The sequence below is a fragment of the Lepidochelys olivacea genome (assembly GCF_965140295.1).
Source record: "Lepidochelys olivacea isolate rLepOli2 genome assembly, chromosome: 21".
Classification (NCBI taxonomy): Eukaryota; Metazoa; Chordata; order Testudines; family Cheloniidae; genus Lepidochelys; species Lepidochelys olivacea.
Genome location: NC_140431.1, coordinates 1,507,782 through 1,526,544, shown reverse-complemented (window position 1 = coordinate 1,526,544; position 18,763 = coordinate 1,507,782). Strand labels below are relative to the sequence as shown.

At 42.4% G+C, this 18,763-nt stretch overlaps 1 protein-coding gene across 1 annotated transcript in view; it reads left to right on the top strand.

Annotated features, from left to right (window-relative positions):
- Positions 1–15,860, top strand: part of LOC311511128 (uncharacterized protein) — a 99,527-nt gene extending 83,667 nt beyond the window's left edge. Inside the window, exon 8 of the mRNA XM_084611489.1 lies at positions 15,568–15,860. Within this exon, the coding sequence (XP_084467615.1) occupies positions 15,568–15,581 (14 nt within the window). The 3' untranslated portion in view covers positions 15,582–15,860. The remainder of the gene's footprint in view (positions 1–15,567) is intronic.
- The last annotated feature ends 2,903 nt before the right edge of the window (positions 15,861–18,763 follow it).

Here is an 18,763-nt window from a genome sequence, read left to right as displayed (position 1 = left end):
TGCGTATTCTTTGTATTAAGATATGTTATTTTGTTTTAAAGTTGTATAAATATAACTCTTTAAATAACAAATCTTAAAAAAAATAGTCTACCCTTACTGACAAGTGCTAGACAGGTCTAAATATGGTAAAAATACTATACTGTTAATCACAGTAGAGGGGACAACTTAACACTTGTACAGTATTACAAAGTAGAATAAGTTAAACAGTACTTATGTTTGTCAAAAGCAAATTCCCTCTCCTAATAAAATGCAATAATTCACTTTTTTCCCTATTCATTAGTTTCACTTAATTTACTGGACTTGTTTCGGTTTATTCGTCCTCTCAGGACAAGAAACTGATCTCTAGAAATAAATAAAATCAATTGGCAAATTATAATTATAGCTCAAATCTTTTCCTCCATTGTCATTCTCCTCTTCCAGTTCCAATTGTACAATCGGAGGGGATTGGACACAGAGTTGCTCAGCTCTGTGCAACTGGTTAAAATCCATCTCTGGTCAGTCGTGGTGGAAAATTGTTTCTCTCTGAAGAGACTGAGTGTGATAGTCTTGTAATTACCTAAAGGACCAAAGCCTGCAAGAGGGGTAGGCAGTAATTATCGGAGTGGGCATCTGGTCTTGGAGAACAGACTTTTCTTTCGGTATTCTGTAAGGAAGTTTAATTCTATACATAAATATGTCTTTTGTAGCTCTGCTCTGTGATCTTAGTCTGCTCCTCTAAATGCTAATTTATTACATTTCTCCAGGCACTTCACTGCTTCTTTAACTGATGTCCAGTTCGGAGTAGTGGAATGATTGGGAAAACACAGTAGCATGGTGGGAATGGGACAGGCTGGCTCTTTAGGAGAATGGAACAGTGGATTACAGTTATTGGGAGGAAACTGGATATACTATGGGGGTATTTGATCCACCCAAATCCATGTGAATAAAACTGGTAAACTTGTCAGGTTTCATGAAGATTGCTCAGATCCCATTAATGATATAAAACCACTTACTGCTAAACTGCTTAAAAATGCAAACCCTGCTTCTCGAGCATGCTGTAGAGAAATAGGCTGATGCTGGAGAAAGGTTAGAGCAGGGGATTTCAGTAAATGATGATCAGGAACTAAAGTAAACTTAAAAAAATACAAGGAAACTATTGAACTTAACAGACAAAGAAAAATATGATAAACTCTGAGACCACTGAAATTAACATTGTATTAACGAACCCATTCTACATCCAGGCCAAGAGTTACGGCTTGCCTCAGTCTTGTTTCAAGTAATTTAAGTGGTTGCAGGACTGCTTTTAGAGGCAGTATTTGTAATAGGAACATCAGCACTCTTTTTATTTGCTTGCTAGATAAAAGAAGGGCTTCTAAGAGTGTTGAGTGCAACCCCAACCTAACTGTACCATGAAAACAATAATCTCTTTCTGATAGGTTTCAGAGTAGCAGCCGAAGTTAGTCTGTATTCGCAAAAAGAAAAGGAGTACTTGTGGCACCTGAGAAACTAACAAATTTATTTGAGCATAAGCTTTCATGAGCTACAGCTCACTTCATCGGATGCATTGTCTCTTTCTGCTACCTCATAACCTCTATTCATAGCTTTTACTCACAATTTCTCAACTAATAATCACCCACCTGGTAGAGCACAGTATAGTAAAAGTCATATCCCAGCCAAAGTGCAGTTCATGCTCTTATTTTTCGATCCAAGAGAAGGTAAGTACTTTCTCTCTACATATTAATAATTTAATGGGTTATAATAGGGCAAAATTCATCCCTGGCATATGCAGGTCCTACTCCATTAACTTAATGGAAGTTTACCTGCTTTTATTCTAGGGCTGGATTTACCTTTTGGTCCCTAAGTATTTTCAAATTAAGACAAAAAAACTCAAGAGAATGTCAAGAAATATAAACAGTGTCAGATATAGAATTTATAAAAAGCTTTGCCTAAATGTGTAAAGTAGTGAGGGAAAAAATCCCAATTCTCTAGCATTTATTGTGTTTCCTGTATTGGGAAAATCTAACCCTCTGAAGTAGAGCTCCATTTTACAGTGGATAAACTCCAAAACCTCAGAAATATAGATTGTTTGTTTTAATGCAAAACAGTTATGGTTCTTCAGCATCTGTTCTGCTAATATATGAAATGCACAGAATTGATGGATGTTCAGCTTCCACTCCTGAATTAACTCTTACTCCAGAAACCATCATGTTGTATTGTAACCTGATATACATAATAAGGATTTTAAATTCTCCGTTCAAAGTCTGTCAAATATCTGAAAATGCAAAACCATTGGATTTCATTACAGATATCAGAGGGTGCTTTTTGAGCTTGCAGTTGCCTGAACAATGCAGAAGGTTGAGGCAACAGCTGTCAGAGGTAAAGATGGGGCCTGTACCATGAGCCCACATCCAAACAACCCTCAAACTATAGGAACATCTGGATCTGTATGCAAACTTTGCAACATAGGCCCATCACTGCTTTAGAGTACTGAGACCTGCAATATATGAAGCAGTAGAGCTCTCCTGTGCTGTGCACTAGCTTGTCCTACTTGCTATTGCTGACACAGCCTCTTTGCAGCTGATGGATACAATACAAGAAATACATCCTCACAGCGGCTTGACATATGCAGATAGAAGAAGAGAACTGCATGTGTATTGATGGGAAAAGAGGATAGGAAGAAGTGACATGATGAAAGCCTTATAGATTTCTGAAAGGTATCAGGGTTGAGAAAGGCAAACACCTGTAAGAATGGCCAAAATGGGTCAGACCAATGGTCCAACTAGCCAGTATCCTGTCTTCTGACAGTGGCTGGTGCCAGATGCTTCAGGGGGAATGAACAGAACAGGGCAATTTATCAAGTGATCCTTCCCCTGTCATCAAGTCGCAGCTTCTGGCAGCCAGGTTTAGGGACACCCAGAACAAGGTTGAATCCCTGCCCATCTTGGCTAGTAGGTGTTGATGGACCAACCAGTCCTCCTGTTCAGGATGGTGAAGGCAAGGAGAATGATGAATAATGAGAAGAAATTCCTTAAGGGGAAATTAATAAGCTGAGATTAGGAAAGTTTTCATAAAGAGTTAGAACATGGACTAGTCTCCTGAAGGCAGCCTTGGAAGCGCCTATATCCTGACTGTAAATATTCAGAAGCAGGCTAGAGAAAGTATTCATGAATATTTACATTTACATCTAGATTTGATTTTGACAAATAGGGAGGAACTGGTTGAGAATTTAAAAGTGAAAGGCAGCTTGGGTGAAAGTTATCATGAAAGTATAGAGTTCATGATTCTAAGGAATGGTAGGAGGGAGAACAGCAAAATAAAGACAATGGATTTCAAGAAGGCTGACTTTAGCAAACTCAGGAAATTGGTACATAAGATTCCATGGGAATCAAGTCTAAGTGGAAAAACAACAGAAAACAGGTGACAGTTTTTCAAAGCGACATTATTAAGGGCACAAGAAGAAACTATTCCACTGCGTAGGAAAGATAGGAAGTATGGCAAGAGACCAGCCTGGCTTAACCAGGAGATCTTCAATTATATGAAATTCAAAGAAGAGTCCTACAAAAAGTGGAAACTAGGTCCAATTACAAAAGATGAATATAAACAACACAAGTTTGTAGGGACAAAATTTGAAAGGCCAAGGCACAAAACTAGCTAGAGACATAAAGGGTAACAAGAAAACATTGTACAAATACATTAGAAGCAAGAGGAAGACCAAGGATAGGGTAGGCCCATTACTCAATGAGAGGGGGAAAATAACAGAAAATGCGGAAATGGCAGAGGTCCTTAATGACTTCTTTGTTTCAGTTTTCACCAAGAAGGTTGGTGGTGATTGGACATCTAACGTAGTGAATGCCACTGAAAATGAGGTAGGACCATAAGAGGCTACAATAAGGAAAGAACAAGTTACAAATTACTTGGACAAATCAGATGTCTTCAAGTCACCAGGGCCTGATGAAATACATCCCAGAATACTCAAGGAGCTGATTGCGGAGATATCTGAGCCATAAGAGATTATCTTTGAGAAGTCATGGAGAGATTCCAGAAGACTGGAAAAGGACAAATATAGTGCTCATCTATAAAAAGGGAAATAAGGACAACCTGGGGAATTACAGACCAGTCATAGAATATCAGGGTTGGAAGGGACCCCTGAAGGCCATCTAGTCCAACCCCCTGCTCGAAGCAGGACCAATTCCCAGTCAAATCATCCCAGCCAGGGCTTTGTCAAGCCTGACCTTAAAAACCTCTAAGGAAGGAGATTTTACCACCTCCCTAGGTAACGCATTCCAGCGTTTCACCACCCTCTTAGTGAAAATTTTTTTCCTAATATCCAATCTAAACCTCCCCCACTGCAACTTGAGACCATTACTCCTCGTTCTGTCATCTGCTACCATTGAAAACAGTCTAGAGCCATCCTCTTTGGAACCCCCTTTCAGGTAGTTGAAAGCAGCTATCAAATCCCCCCTCATTCTTCTCTTCTGCAGGCTAAACAATCCCAGCTCCCTCAGCCTCTCCTCATAACTCATGTGTTCCAGACCCCTAATCATTTTTGTTGCCCTTCGCTGGACTCTCTCCAATTTATCCACATCCTTCTTGTAGTGTGGGGCCCAAAACTGGACATAGTACTCCAGATGAGGCCTCACCAATGTCGAATAGAGGGGAACGATCACGTCCCTCGATCTGCTCGCTATGCCCCTACTTATACATCCCAAAATGCCATTGGCCTTCTTGGCAACAAGGGCACACTGCTGACTCATATCCAGCTTCTCGTCCACTGTCACCCCTAGGTCCTTTTCCGCAGAACTGCTGCCTAGCCATTCGATCCCTAGTCTGTAGCAGTACATTGGATTCTTCCGTCCTAAGTGCAGGACCCTGCACTTATCCTTATTGAACCTCATCAGATTTCTTTTGGCCCAATCCTCCAATTTGTCTAGGTCCTTCTGTATCCTATCCCTGCCCTCCAGCGTATCTACCACTCCTCCCAGTTTAGTATCATCCGCAAATTTGCTGAGTGCAATCCACACCATCCTCCAGATCATTTATGAAGATATTGAACAAAACCGGCCCCAGGACCGACCCCTGGGGCACTCCACTTGATACCGGCTGCCAACTAGACATGGAGCCATTGATCACTACCCGTTGAGCCCGACAATCTAGCCAGCTTTCTACCCACCTTATAGTGCATTCATCCAGCCCATACTTCCTTAACTTGCTGACAAGAATACTGTGGGAGACCGTATCAAAAGCTTTGCTAAAGTCAAGAAACAATACATCCACTGCTTTCCCTTCATCCACAGAACCAGTAATCTCATCATAAAAGGCGATTAGATTAGTCAGGCATGACCTTCCCTTGGAGAATCCATGCTGGCTGTTCCTGATCACTTTCCTCTCATGCAAGTGCATCAGGATTGATTCTTTGAGGACCTGCTCCATGATTTTTCCAGGGACTGAGGTGAGGCTGACTGGCCTGTAGTTCCCAGGATCCTCTTTCTTCCCTTTTTTAAAGATTGGCACTACATTAGCTTTTTTCATCTTAACTTCTGGACCTGGAAAGATAATGGAGCAAATAATTAAGCAATCAGTTTGCAAACATCTAGAAGATAATATGGTGATAAGTAAGTCAGCATGGATTTGTCAAAACAAATAGCGTCAAACCAACCTGATAGCTTTCTTTGACAGGGTAACAAGCCTTGTGGATAGGGGGGAAGCGGTAGACATGGTATATCTTGATTTTAGTAAACCTTTTGATACTGTCCCACATGACCTTCTCATAAATAAACTAGGGAAATCCAACCTAGATGGAGCTACTATAAGGTAGGTGCAAAACTGGTTGGAAAACCATTCCCTGAGAGTAATCATCAGTGGTTCAGAGTCATGCTGGAAGTGCATAATGAGTGGGGTCCCGCAGGGATCTGTTCTGGGTCCAGTTCTATTCAATATCTTCATCAATGATTTAGATAATGGCATAGAGAGTAAACATTAAAAAGTTATAAATTTTGTGGATGATACCAAGCTGGGAGGGGTTGCAAGTGCTTTGGAGGATAGGATTAAAATTCAAAATGATCTGGACAAACTGGAGAAATGGTCTGAAGTAAATAGGATGAAATTCAATACAGACAAATGCAAAGTACTCCATTTAGGAAGGAACAATCAGTTGCACACGTACAAAATGGGAAATGACTGCCTAGGAAGGAGTACTGCAAAAAGGGATCGGGGGATCATAGTGAACCACAAGCTAAATATGAATCAACAGTGTAACGCTGTTGCAAAAAAAAGTGAACATCCTTCTGGGATGTATTAACAGGAGTGTTGTAAGCAAGACACAAAAAGTAATTCTTCTGCTCTGCTCCGCGCTGATTAGGCCTCATCTGGAGTATTGTGTCCAGTTCTGGCCACCACATTTCAGGAAAGATGTGGACAAATTGGAGAAAGTCCAGAGAAGAGCAGCAAAAATGATTAAAGGTCTAGAAAACATGACCTATGAGGGAAGATTGAAAATATTGGGTTTTAGTCTGCAAAAGAGAAGACTGAGAGGGGACATACTTTTTCAAATATGTAAAAGGTTGTTATAAGGAGGAGGAAGAAAAATTGTTTTTCTTAACCTCTGAGCACAGGACAAGAAGCAATGGGCTTAAATTGCAGCAAGGGCGGTTTAGTTTGGACTTTAGGAAAATCCTCCTGTCAGGGTGGTTAAGCACTGGAATAAATTGCGTAGGGTGGTTGTGGGATCTCCATCACTGGAGATTTTTAAGAGCAGGTTAGATAAACACCTGTCAGGGATGGTCTAGATAATTAGTCCAGCCATGAGTGCAGGGGAGTGGACTAGGTAACCTCTCAATGTCCCTTCTGGTTCTATGATTCTATGATTTAGTATGATCCTCTGCATAGAGAGTGCAGCAGAGCCTGTGAGGGAACAGATGACTTACAAGGTTGTTTTCAACTATAAAACTTAAAGTTCTCTAAAAACACATTTTCATTTTGCCTTGGGTGAACTAGGGAGGAAAATCACATTATTGGCCAATTCTAATTATGACACCTCTGCAAAGCACTCAGACACCATGCTGAGGGGGTTAACATAAAGCCCTAGATACAGTAGGCGGAAAGAAAAGATCATTCTGTGATAGCTCTGTACATTTACTAAATAGATTGTCCTTTTGCTTGCATTTGAAATGGTCAGACAACACCCATATGGTGCCAATTGCTGCACCTTACTAGTGTTTTGTTTTTCAAATAATTAAGAGTGTATGCAGGGAATTGTCTGTGCACCTGTGTTTTCACCAAAGACTAAGGGGCTTGACAACTGAAATGTATTGCTCAGGAACTGTACAATGTAAGGGACTTCTGTGCGCAACATGCTTAAGGGTAATTGAGGAGATTTAAGGGTCTGAATCTCTCCATTGTCTTGTATCTTGTGCAGTCATTGATGCCACCGCAACAGGGTATAAGATGCCACCCCATCAGTATGCATTGGGCATTCTGAAGGGTTTCTGTGTAACACTGCTATATCATGGGGTTCTGTATTTGAATCATAAAGTAAGGTTCACCCCTTTGCTGTGAGGTAGTACAAGGCCTGTGCACCTCGTAAGCCATGTTTTCAACACTTAAGTGAGACTTAAGTAGTGCAAGGCTTGTATTATTCTCTGCATGGGGTTGAATTTTGCCCTCAGTGACTCCTTGTTAGATCAATTCACAAGTAAGAACATTTTTTTTGTTCTAAATGCCAGCATCCCCAATTCACTCCAGAATCTGGAAATCAAACTGCTTAGTTTTCTTTTTTCTGGTTTGTGCGTAATCCCCAGAAGCAAACGTTCTGCAACTGGAACTTAGCTAACACTTAGGTGGATGATGGGTGAGTAAGAACAGAATGCAGCCTCCTCTCTCATCCCTATACAGGCTTTGCAAGGCTAAACAGGGAAAAGAGTAGTAAAACCTTATTCTGGCCAGTGAAGTCAGTAGATATGACCTGGACTGTACAGAGGGAATAAGTCTGCCAAGAAAGAAGACTGCACTTTTAGTCAGCCCTCATTTTAGCCACACCTTCACTTAAAGCAAGGAACACAGAGTTGTATCCCACGTGCCCAGCTTTCTGTGATTGCAGAAAGTGGGGTTTTGGTCTGGCATTGCTCCTTCCTGTTTCTTATATTGGAAGCCTGCGGGTTGCATTGGTATCTGTCAGAAGCAAATCTAAAGATCAGCAGTTGATGAGTGAACCGCTTTTTGTTGGGCTTTCAGGAACTCTTAAGCTGCTTACCACCATTATGGCCACCTTGGCTTCAGGAGTTTATTGGCTGAATGGGCCTTTATCTTTCCTTGTATCTATCAGCTTCCAAAAGTATCTGATTATTTCGTCACGTTTCAGACATTTAATGTCTGCCCCAGAATGAATGGCTGAGGGGTATTTGTTTGGGTTTCTCCTTCATTCATTTTGACAAGTAATCTTAGTTCATCTTTTTAACTGTGGTGGAGTGAGAACTACAGCAATCAGTAACTGCCTTTCTAGCAGGCATATGTCAATCAGTTGCAATTACATTTTTAAAAAATCTTTGATTCTTCAGGGTGAGCATTACAGGAATCGGCAAACAGGATCAGAAGTGCTTACAAACATATTGACTGAGCTATTCACAGCAACAGCAGCTGATGAAAAGGATTTTTCCTGTATCTGAGCATACCCTATTTGTTTTTAAATATTTGCAAAGACTGAAGATAGCCAAACACCAGCTGTCTATTGAAAACCTACACAACCCATCAGTTGTCCTGGCTATGTACCTATAACAGGTACCATTCAGGACCACCCATCTCAAAAAAGGTAATCAGCTTTTTTTTTAATGTATCCAATAATACTTTGCCTCTCTACAGCTCTTGTGCTCTTCTGTGAGGCAGAATTGATGCTATTCTTGCTTATATTCGGTGTCTATATGCCATTGTGATGTGTGTAATAAAAACTCAGATTTACTCAGCAGCTTTTCTGAATACGAGATCTGGGTTGATGCTAATATACAGCCTGCTGGGTTTGATGCCTTTTCCATTCCCATGTGATGATTCTAGACACCGCAGCTTAGTCAGTCCAAGTTGACACAGATCTTTACTAATACTTACGTTTATTTTCTCAACTTTCTTACAGCTTGATTAAAATCCCCTGGTAAGATCTTCTTGTGTGGCAGCACATCTTATAATGTAAGCTAATTTATGTTGCACTTAAAAGTTTGCCTTCAAATACCTGTATCCTGGGGTCACACAATGTTCAAACAGACCATCCCAGAAAATTATGGCCACAGAATAGCAAGTGTGTAGCTTTGAACCATTCTCTTCCACCAGTGATTCATTTAGGATTCCTTAGGGGCACTCCATTCACTGAATAATTTGTTCCTACATTTGAGACATAAAGCCTCAAAGTGGAAAAACTGAGCCTGCATTTCTTCTGCCATTTCCAAGTCTCTAACGTCCTGGTCTCTAGACTGTTGTTGTTGTTATCAGTTAGCATCATAGGCCAGGTCTACACTACAAACTTACATGAGTATAACTGCATCACTCAGGGGTGTGAAAAATCCGTTATACTGACCTAACGCTGCCCCATGTAGAAAGTACTACAGGAAAATGACAGGGCTTCTCCTGTCGGCGTAGCTGCTGCCTCTTTTGTGGAGGTGGATTAACTGCGCCGATGGGGGAGAGTCTCCTGTTGGCGTAGGAGCATCTTCACTGAAGTGCTACAGTTGCATGGGTGCAGCTCTGCCACTGCACCAATTTAAGTGTAGACCTGCCCATAGTGTTTCTCCACATCACCAGTTCTTCTAGCACTTTAATAATGTTGCAGGTGGCCCATTGGCCCCTGTAGATCATGCAGGGAACATGTCATAAATCTACATATATAGCCCTGCGCTGGTGTAACCTCTTAATTTTATGCTTAGTGTTTGTTGTTGTTCTTCTAATTGGATTCCATTCCCCACAAGTATCCAGAATTAATGCCCACATTTCACACAATCCATTGAAACATACAACTTTAATGTTTTTCAGCTGTTTTCTTTTCTGGAGGTCCAGTCTTCCTTCTTACCTAAACTGGAAACATATTAGTCTGGCTGTCTTTGAGGTTAAAGCTACATTTTTTCCCTGCATGGCTTGTGCAGAGACAGCATGGCCAGGGACTCGCCCGTTATTGCCACTCTCTTCCCCCACCTCCCCTTTTCACAGTAGCGTGGGGCATAGTGGTGGAATCTATTCCTTTAAATCCTTTTAGAAACGCATGTAATTTGAGCCTGATCCTGCCCGGTGCGCCATGCCTCACAAGTCAGTGGGGAGTTGAGGATGCCAGCACCTTGCAGGATTGGGCCCTTTAAGGGGAAATTTGAGGCTAAGTAATCTGCATGGAACTATCTGAGGATCCTATACTGTGCCAACTGGAGCTGAGGGGAGCTTTGCCATGACTTTAGGAGCAGGATAGACCCTCTCTGTGCACTTATTGACATGTGCTACTAGGCCATGCTATGTCATGCCACGTTAACTTTTGTCAGAAACCGACCAGGGCTTCTCTTTAGAAGTGTTTTACATCAGGAAAATAATTTTGCACTTGTCCTAATGTAACACCCGAATTCCCTCTTCCTTCTCTCTGAAATAGCCTGTCTCTAATTATTATTAGAAATTGATTCGTATGATACACTTTTAATGTTTGGATTGCCTTTGAACATCAGTTGTGCAATAAACAAATTTTGTTTCCCCACCTACCAAAGCATTCCATTGATATGAAACTGTTTCTTCCTTTAGTTAGGAACCAGTACAGGCTTGAGGTCTTGTTTTTGTGAGATTTGTATATGTGCTGAATGCTGATAGCTTAAGGAAGTTTGCAGCAGCCAGTGTGTAATGCACATTGAACTGGATATATTTCTCCACTTTGATGGAGCTTTAGCTCTCTGAGATTTCAAACATTAGCACTCAGTAAATACATTGGCATTGGCACCCTGACAGCAGGATTGTCTGGCTATGTAGACTCCCTCCTCAGGCCCTATGCTACCAGCACTCCCAGCTACCTTCGAGACACCACTGACTTCCTCAGGAAACTACAATCCATCGGTGATCTTCCTGATGACACCATCCCGGCCACTATGGATGTAGAAGCCCTCTACACCAACATTCCACACAAAAATGGACTACAAGCCGTCAAGAACACTATCCCCGATAATGTCACGGCTAACCTGGTGGCTGAACTTTGTGACTTTGTCCTTACCCATAACTACTTCACATTTGGGGACAACGTATACCTTCAAATCAGCGGCACTGCTATGGGTACCCGCATGGCCCCACAGTATGCCAACATTTTTATGGCTGACTTAGAACAACGCTTCCTCAGCTCTCGTCCCCTAACGCTCCTACTCTACTTGCATTATATTGATGACATCTTCATCATCTGGACCCATGGAAAAGAAGCCCTTGAGGAATTCCACCATGATTTCAACAATTTCCATCCCACCATCAACCTCAGCCTGGTCCAGTCCACACAAGAGATCCACTTCCTGGACACTACAGTGCTAATAAACGATGGTCACATAAACACCACTCTATACCGGAAACCTACTGACCGCTATTCCTACCTACATGCCTCCAGCTTTCACCCTGACCACAGCACACGATCCATCGTCCACAGCCAAGCTCTGCAATACAACTGCATTTGCTCCAAGCCCTCAGACAGAGACAAATACCTACAAGATCTCTATCAAGCATTCTTACAACTACAATACCCACCTGCGGAAGTGAAGAAACAGATTGATAGAGCCAGAAGAGTTCCCAGAAGTCACTTACTACAGGACAGGCCTAACAAAGAAAATAACAGAACACCACTAGCTGTCACCTTCAGCCCCCAACTAAAACCCCTCCAACGCATTATTAAGGATCTACAACCTATCCTGAAGGATGACCCAACACTTTCACAAATCTTGGGAGACAGGCCAGTCCTTGCCTACAGACAGCCCCCCAACCTGAAGCAAATACTCACCAGCAACCACATACCACACAACAGAACCACTAACCCAGGAACCCATCATTGCAACAAAGCCCGTTGCCAACTGTACCCACATATCTATTCAGGGGAATAATAACAGGGCCTAATAACATCAGCCACACTATCAGATGCTCGTTCACCTGCACATCCACCAATGTGATATCTACCATGTCAGCAATGCCCCTCTGCCATGTACATTGGTCAAACTGGACAGTCTCTACGTAAAAGAATAAATGGACACAAATCAGATGTCAAGAATTATAACATTCAAAATCCAGTCAGAGAACACTTCAATCTCTCTGGTCACGCGATTACAGACATGAAAGTTGCAATATTACAACAGGAAAACTTCAAACCAGACTCCAGGGAGAGACTGTTGAATTGGAATTCATTTGCAAATTGGATACAATTAACTTAGGCTTAAATAGAGACTGGGAGTGGCTAAGTCATTATGCAAGGTAGCCTATTTCCCCTTGTTTTTTCCTACCACCCCCCCCCCCCGACGTTCTTGTTAAACCCTGGATTTGTGCTGGAAATGGCCCACCTTGATTATCATACACATTGTAAGGAGAGTGATCACTTTAGATAAGCTATTACCAGCAGGAGAGTGGAGTGGGAGGAGAGAAAACCTTTTGTAGTGGTAAACACCCATTTTTTCATGGTTTGTGTGTATAAAAAGATCTTCTGTACTTTCCACAGTATGCATCCGATGAAGTGAGCTGTAGCTCACGAAAGCTCATGCTCAAATAAATTGGTTAGTCTCTAAGGTGCCACAAGTACTCCTTTTCTTTTTGCGAATACAGACTAACAGGGCTGTTACTGTGAAACCTAAATACATAGTGCTTCACACCGCAGTACATTAGGTAAGATCATTGTAAAGAACACATTCCTACTGCTTGTCTGTAGGAGAGCTCAAATACTTAACATGTTTGCAAGCTGAAATAAGTAAATCAGAAGAGGAGGAGGAGGAGGAATGAAAGGTGAACATACTCACTGTCAGCATGGCATAAATTAGAATTAAAGTTGACAACCAGGTCTCTGAATAGACTTCAAAGTTTTCATTACAGTAGTATAGCTTTCCTGAATTCAGCTCCTGTAGTATGCATGAAGTATAAGATACAGGGGCACTAAAGAGACAGGTTTGTTGAGAGCATGAGTCTTGAATAAAGGCTGTTGGTGCTGAAATGTTGACATGTCCTTATGGGTACCTATGCGTAGAACAAAGTTTTCTTAATTCAACAATCTGAAATCACTGAATTCTTTCTGAATATTCTTTTTTTCTATGTTAAGGATTTATTCAACAAATGTCTGTGGCATTTTTACAGATTCATCATAGGTATTACAGAAATGGACACAGATTAGATTAATATGTCCAGAATTTATCTAAATCATACCCTTATTTTTTTAAATGTTAGGCTCTTTGGTCTGTTTATATATATATATATATATATATATATATATATATATATATGTTTATATATATATATATATATATTTTTCCTCTTTCAACTGGGACAAAGGAATTAGACCACTCAGGTTTACTTGGTCCTTATCATAAAAATGAGAAAGCAAGACAAAAAGATAGAAGTCAAAAGTGAGACAACTAAAATCTGCATGGATTAAAATTAGTATGGGAATTACTTTATCACATAAACCAGCTCTTGTGGTATTTGTTTTTGTTTGTTTCTTAAATCCCTGGAGTCACATGAATTCACCAGAATCTCCGCTTCAAGTGTTTTTGGTTTGTTTGTTTTTTGTTTTTTTATTAGTAAATTCCAGGCTTCATGGTTGTATAGATCAGCTTGAAAATGTGAATCCTGAAGTTTCAAAACCCAGCAGGCAAATAAACTCCAAATGTACTTTTATATCCAAAAACTTTTTAAGTCAACCCCTGATTTTCTGAGGGGCCTGACGTGTGTGTGTGTGTGTGTGTGTGTGTATATAAACATTTGGGGCTGGCAGTTCTGCAATCACAGATGGTTTGCACACCTCCAAACAAAATAAGAAAGCAAGATGTTAAGGAAAAAGTCCTCCAGTATAGATATCAGGTGAAACTGAATGCTCACAACTGCAAGATAACGCTGCTCATGCAACTTTTAAGACTCTATTCTTTCCCCTCTGCAAGCAGCTCTTCTGAGTGCAACTAACTTTTTTTGGTAGATTCACTGGTTTTGGTAACAGTTACCGTATGAACTGGGCATATGGGCCTGTAGCGGTGTAGAGGTTTGTACACCTCTGGAAACTACCAGAAAGGTATTATGTATACATTTGTTATAAGCGCATTTCATAGCAATTTCTGAAAGATTAGTCATTTTCTAAATCTGCACAAATATTAACCATGGAAAAGGAGTTCAGAGTTCAAAGCTGTTTTGCTAATAGTCTCTGTTGTACAAACTGATGTGAACATCAGGACATATAGTTCATGAGTGGGTCAGTGAAACAAAACATTGTTTTATAATACAGTGCATGGACCCTTTGGAATCTATAGCTACCTGTTTTTCCTGTTTCATTGTATACAAAGGAATGTAAGTGTTTGAGGAATGTAAGGTCACACCCCTTTATGTTTGCAAACAATGGTATTACTACACCCTCATGGTACCAAAAGTTGAATTACAATGTGTACACTTAAACACAATAATTTTTAAAGATACTTAAGATTCGTATATCTCAGTTGAATGGGGACTTCCATGTAGTCAGCTTAAATGCAAAGCAATACTTTCAAGAAAGGAAACAAATACTCTTAAAATGTTTCAGATAGTGAGAAATATTGCAGTGAAAATATAGTTTCTAATGAAGAAAAAAAATAAATTAAGAGGGGTGAGTCATACCAGTTTGAAATCATGTGACCCAGCAAACTTTCAAATCCATAGATGATAAAACCTATTTTGAATTACCCTTGCAAACTGTAGTTGTTACTAATGTTGTTATTAAACAATTGCTCTAATGCACCCAAACTTTTACTCTAAGAACTTGCAATCTTTTAAAGTCCTGGTCCTGCAAATGTTTGTGTATGTGCTTAACTTTAAGCGTGTGATTAGTCACAGTGAAGTTAGCATATCCATAAGTGCCCCATAAAATTGAGGCCTGAATGGTACAGAGAGAAGATAAATATTACAGATTTATAAAGGAGACTGACTTCTCGTGAGCGGCATTTATATATTTATAAATTCATCTAAACAAGCTGATTGACCTGTTAAAATGCCAGGCACTAAAGAAATTCTACTTTTGGGTAAGGATGCAAGAATATTTAGAGTAGTTATATGTATTCAAGTTGGCCTGATGAAATTAATCCTCAGGGTACTTGGGGAACTAGCAGAAGCAATCTTGGAACCGTTAGCGATTCTCTTTGAGAACTTCTGAAGGATGGGTGGGACCCCAGGGGACTGGAGAAGGACAAACATAATATCTGTCTTTAAAAAGGGGACAGAGGACCTGGGGAATTATAGACCAGCCAGCCCAATTTCGATACCTGGAAAGATGCTGGAACAAATTGTTAAACAATCACTTGGTAAGTGCCTAACGGATAATAGGGTTATAAGTAATAGCCAACAGGAACTTGTTAAGAACTAATCATGCCATATTAATCTAATTTCCTTCTTTGACAGGGTTGCTGACCTAGTGGATAGGAGGCTGGTGGCACCTTAAAGACTAACGGATTTATTTGGGCATAAGATTTCATGGGTAAAAAACCCACTTCTTCGGATGCATGGAGTGAAAATTACAGATGCAGGCATAAATATACTGACACATGAAGAGACGGGAGTTACCTTACAAGTAGAGAACCAGTGCTGATGGGGCCAATTCAATCAGGGTGGATGTGGTCCACTCCCAATAATTGATGAAGAGGTGTCAATACCAAAAGAGGGGAAATTGCTTTTGTAGTGAGCCAGCCACTCCCAGTCCCTATTCAAGCCCAAATTAAGGGTGTTAAATTTGCGAATGAATTGTAGCTCTGCAGTTTCTCTTTGAAGTCTGTTTTTGAAGTTTTTTTGTTGAAGAGTGGTTACTTTTAAATCTGTTATAGAATGTCCAGGGAGATTGAAGTGTTCTACCGGACTCCTCGTTTTTGTGGATACGGACTAACATGGCTAGTGCTCTGATAGTGAATGGGGTGAAGCAGAAAATGATATACCTTGATTTTAGTAAAGCTTTTCACACACACTCATGACATTCTCATTAGCAAACTTGGGAGATGTGGTCTAAATTAAATTATTATAAAATGAATGCACAGTTTGAATATGGTTTTTCAAAGAGTAGTTAATGGTTTACTGTCTAACTGGATGTGTGTGTGTGTATCTATTGGGGTCCTCCAGGGGCCTGTCCTGGGTCTAGTACTAGTCAATATGTTCAATAATGCCTTGGATAACAGAGTGGAGCGTGTGCTTGTAAAATTTGTGGATGACACCAAACTGGGAGGGGATGCAAGTACTTTGGAGGACAGGATTAGAATTCAAAAGAACTTTGACAAATGAGAGGATTGGTTTGAAATCACCAAGATTAAATTCAGTAAAGATAAATGCATTTGATTTTAATTCCTCAGTATAGTAATTTGCACAATTACAAACTGGGGAATAACTGACTAGGTAGTAGTACTGCTGAATAGGCTCTGGGGGTGAGTGGATCGCAAATTGAGTATGAACCAACAGTGTGATGCACTTGTGAAAAGGGCGAATATTATTCAGGAGTGTGGTATGTAATTCACAGGTGCTAATTATCCTGTTTTACTTGGCACTGGTGAGGCTACAGCTGGAGTACTGTATCAGATTGTGGGCACAAGACTTTAGGAAAGATGGCTAAGTTGGAGAGGATCCAGAGGAAAGCAACAAAAATTATAAAAGGTTTAGAAAACCTGACCTATGAGGAAAGGTTTTTTTAAAAAGGGCATGTTTAGTCTTAAGGTAGACCTGATAAGTCTTTTCTTAAGTCATCAACTATGTTACAAAGAAGACTGTGATCAATTGTTCTCTATGTGAACTGAAGATAGAACACAACTAATGGACTTAATTTGCAGCAAGGGAGATTTAGGTTACATATTAGGAAAAATTCTCTAACTATAAGGGTTAACTAAATTCTGAAATAGTCTTCCATGGGAGGTGGTGGAATCCCAATCAGTGAAGGCTTTTTAGAACAGGTTGGACAAACACCTGTCAGGGCTGATCTACATGGTCCTGCCTCAGTGCAGGTGGCTGAATGAGGTTACCTCCATAGGTCCCTTCCAGCTCTACATTTCTAACATTGGTATGTTAGCCAGGAGCATGATGGATATACTAATTTGTACATAAATTCATATACACTTCCAAATAAAATAAATGTAAAAACCCATTATATGTGGCTATATTTCTCTTTTCTGAGCTGGATTAAGAGAGTGTCTTTGACTTTGGCGGCAGCAGCAACCTGTATTTCAGACACTGATTTGTCGTCCTCCTAAGGTGAGAAAGGAGAGGGTAGCCACAGGTGCCATTTGAGGACGTTGGGCACTGTGGGATGGACAGATCCTGGGATGGTGGGCAGAAAGACAGGTGCGACAGACATGGGTGGGGGGTGCTGAATGGAGGGCCATGGGTGGACACAGCAAGAGGGACAGACAGATGAGGGGGTGGATGGACAGATGGGGGGAAGCCAGATGGATGGGTGCTGGGGGGGGCATGCAGGTGGATAGATGGCAGCAGGGGCTGACAGAGAGGCTGGGGTAGATGGACAGACATAGGAGAAGGAACAGATGAACGCTGGGAAAGTAGGCAGATGGATAGAGAGACAGCAGGCCAGACTGATGTGGGGATGGGGAAGGGAGGAGAGGAGGGACAGCATGGTGGATGAGAAGGGGGCAGACAGAGGGATCACGGACACCAGGACAGACAGACGTGGGGCTGGGACAGGTGGGGGGCAGACAGACAGCAGGACCGACAGACATGGGACTGGGGGGGGGGGGTTGGGAAGCAGACAGACATGGGAAGGGACAGGCCAGACGGATGCAGTGTGTGTGGGGGGGACAGCACAGTGGATGAGAAGGGGGAAGACAGAGGGATTGCGGACAGCAGGCTGGACAGACATGGGGCTAGGTGGGGTGGCTGGCAGACAGATGGATGTGGGGGGGGGGAAGAATAGCAGGGTGGATAGCAGGGGCAGGCGTGGGGGATTGCAGATAGCAGGCTGGAGCAACGCAGGGGTGGGGGGCGATGCAGAGCTGGGGGCGTGCAGGGCAGGCAGCAGGGGGGACAGACAGGGGGCTGGGTGGGGTGGGGGCCAGACAGATGGATGCGGGGGGGGGGAAGAATAGCAGGGTGGGGGTTGATGCAGAGCTGGGTGGTTGCAGGGCAGGCACCAGGGGGGGACAGACATGGGTGGGGTGGGGGGCAGACAGATGGATGCGGGGGGGGGAAGAATAGCAGGGTGGGGGCCGATGCAGAGCTGGGGGGGTGCAGGGCAGGCACCGGGGGGGACAGACATGGGTGGGGTGGGGGGCAGACAGATGGATGCGGGGGGGGGAAGAATAGCAGGGGCAGGCGGGGGGGATTGCAGATAGCAGGCTGGAGCGATGCAGGGGTGGGGGGCGATGCAGAGCTGGGGGGGTGCAGGGCAGGCAGCAGGGGGGACACACAGGGGGGGCTGGGGGCAGGCAGAGGCGGGGGTGGGGGCGGGGCAGACAGCCGGGCGGACAGACAGACGTGGGGCGGGCGGACGGACGGGCAGCCGGGGACACGCCCCTTTCCAGCTCCGGCCCGCGAAAGTTCTGCCTCTGACGTCACTGGGACTGCGCTCCGCCGCGCGCGGCCCGCTGAGGGGGCGTGGCCGGCCGTGTCC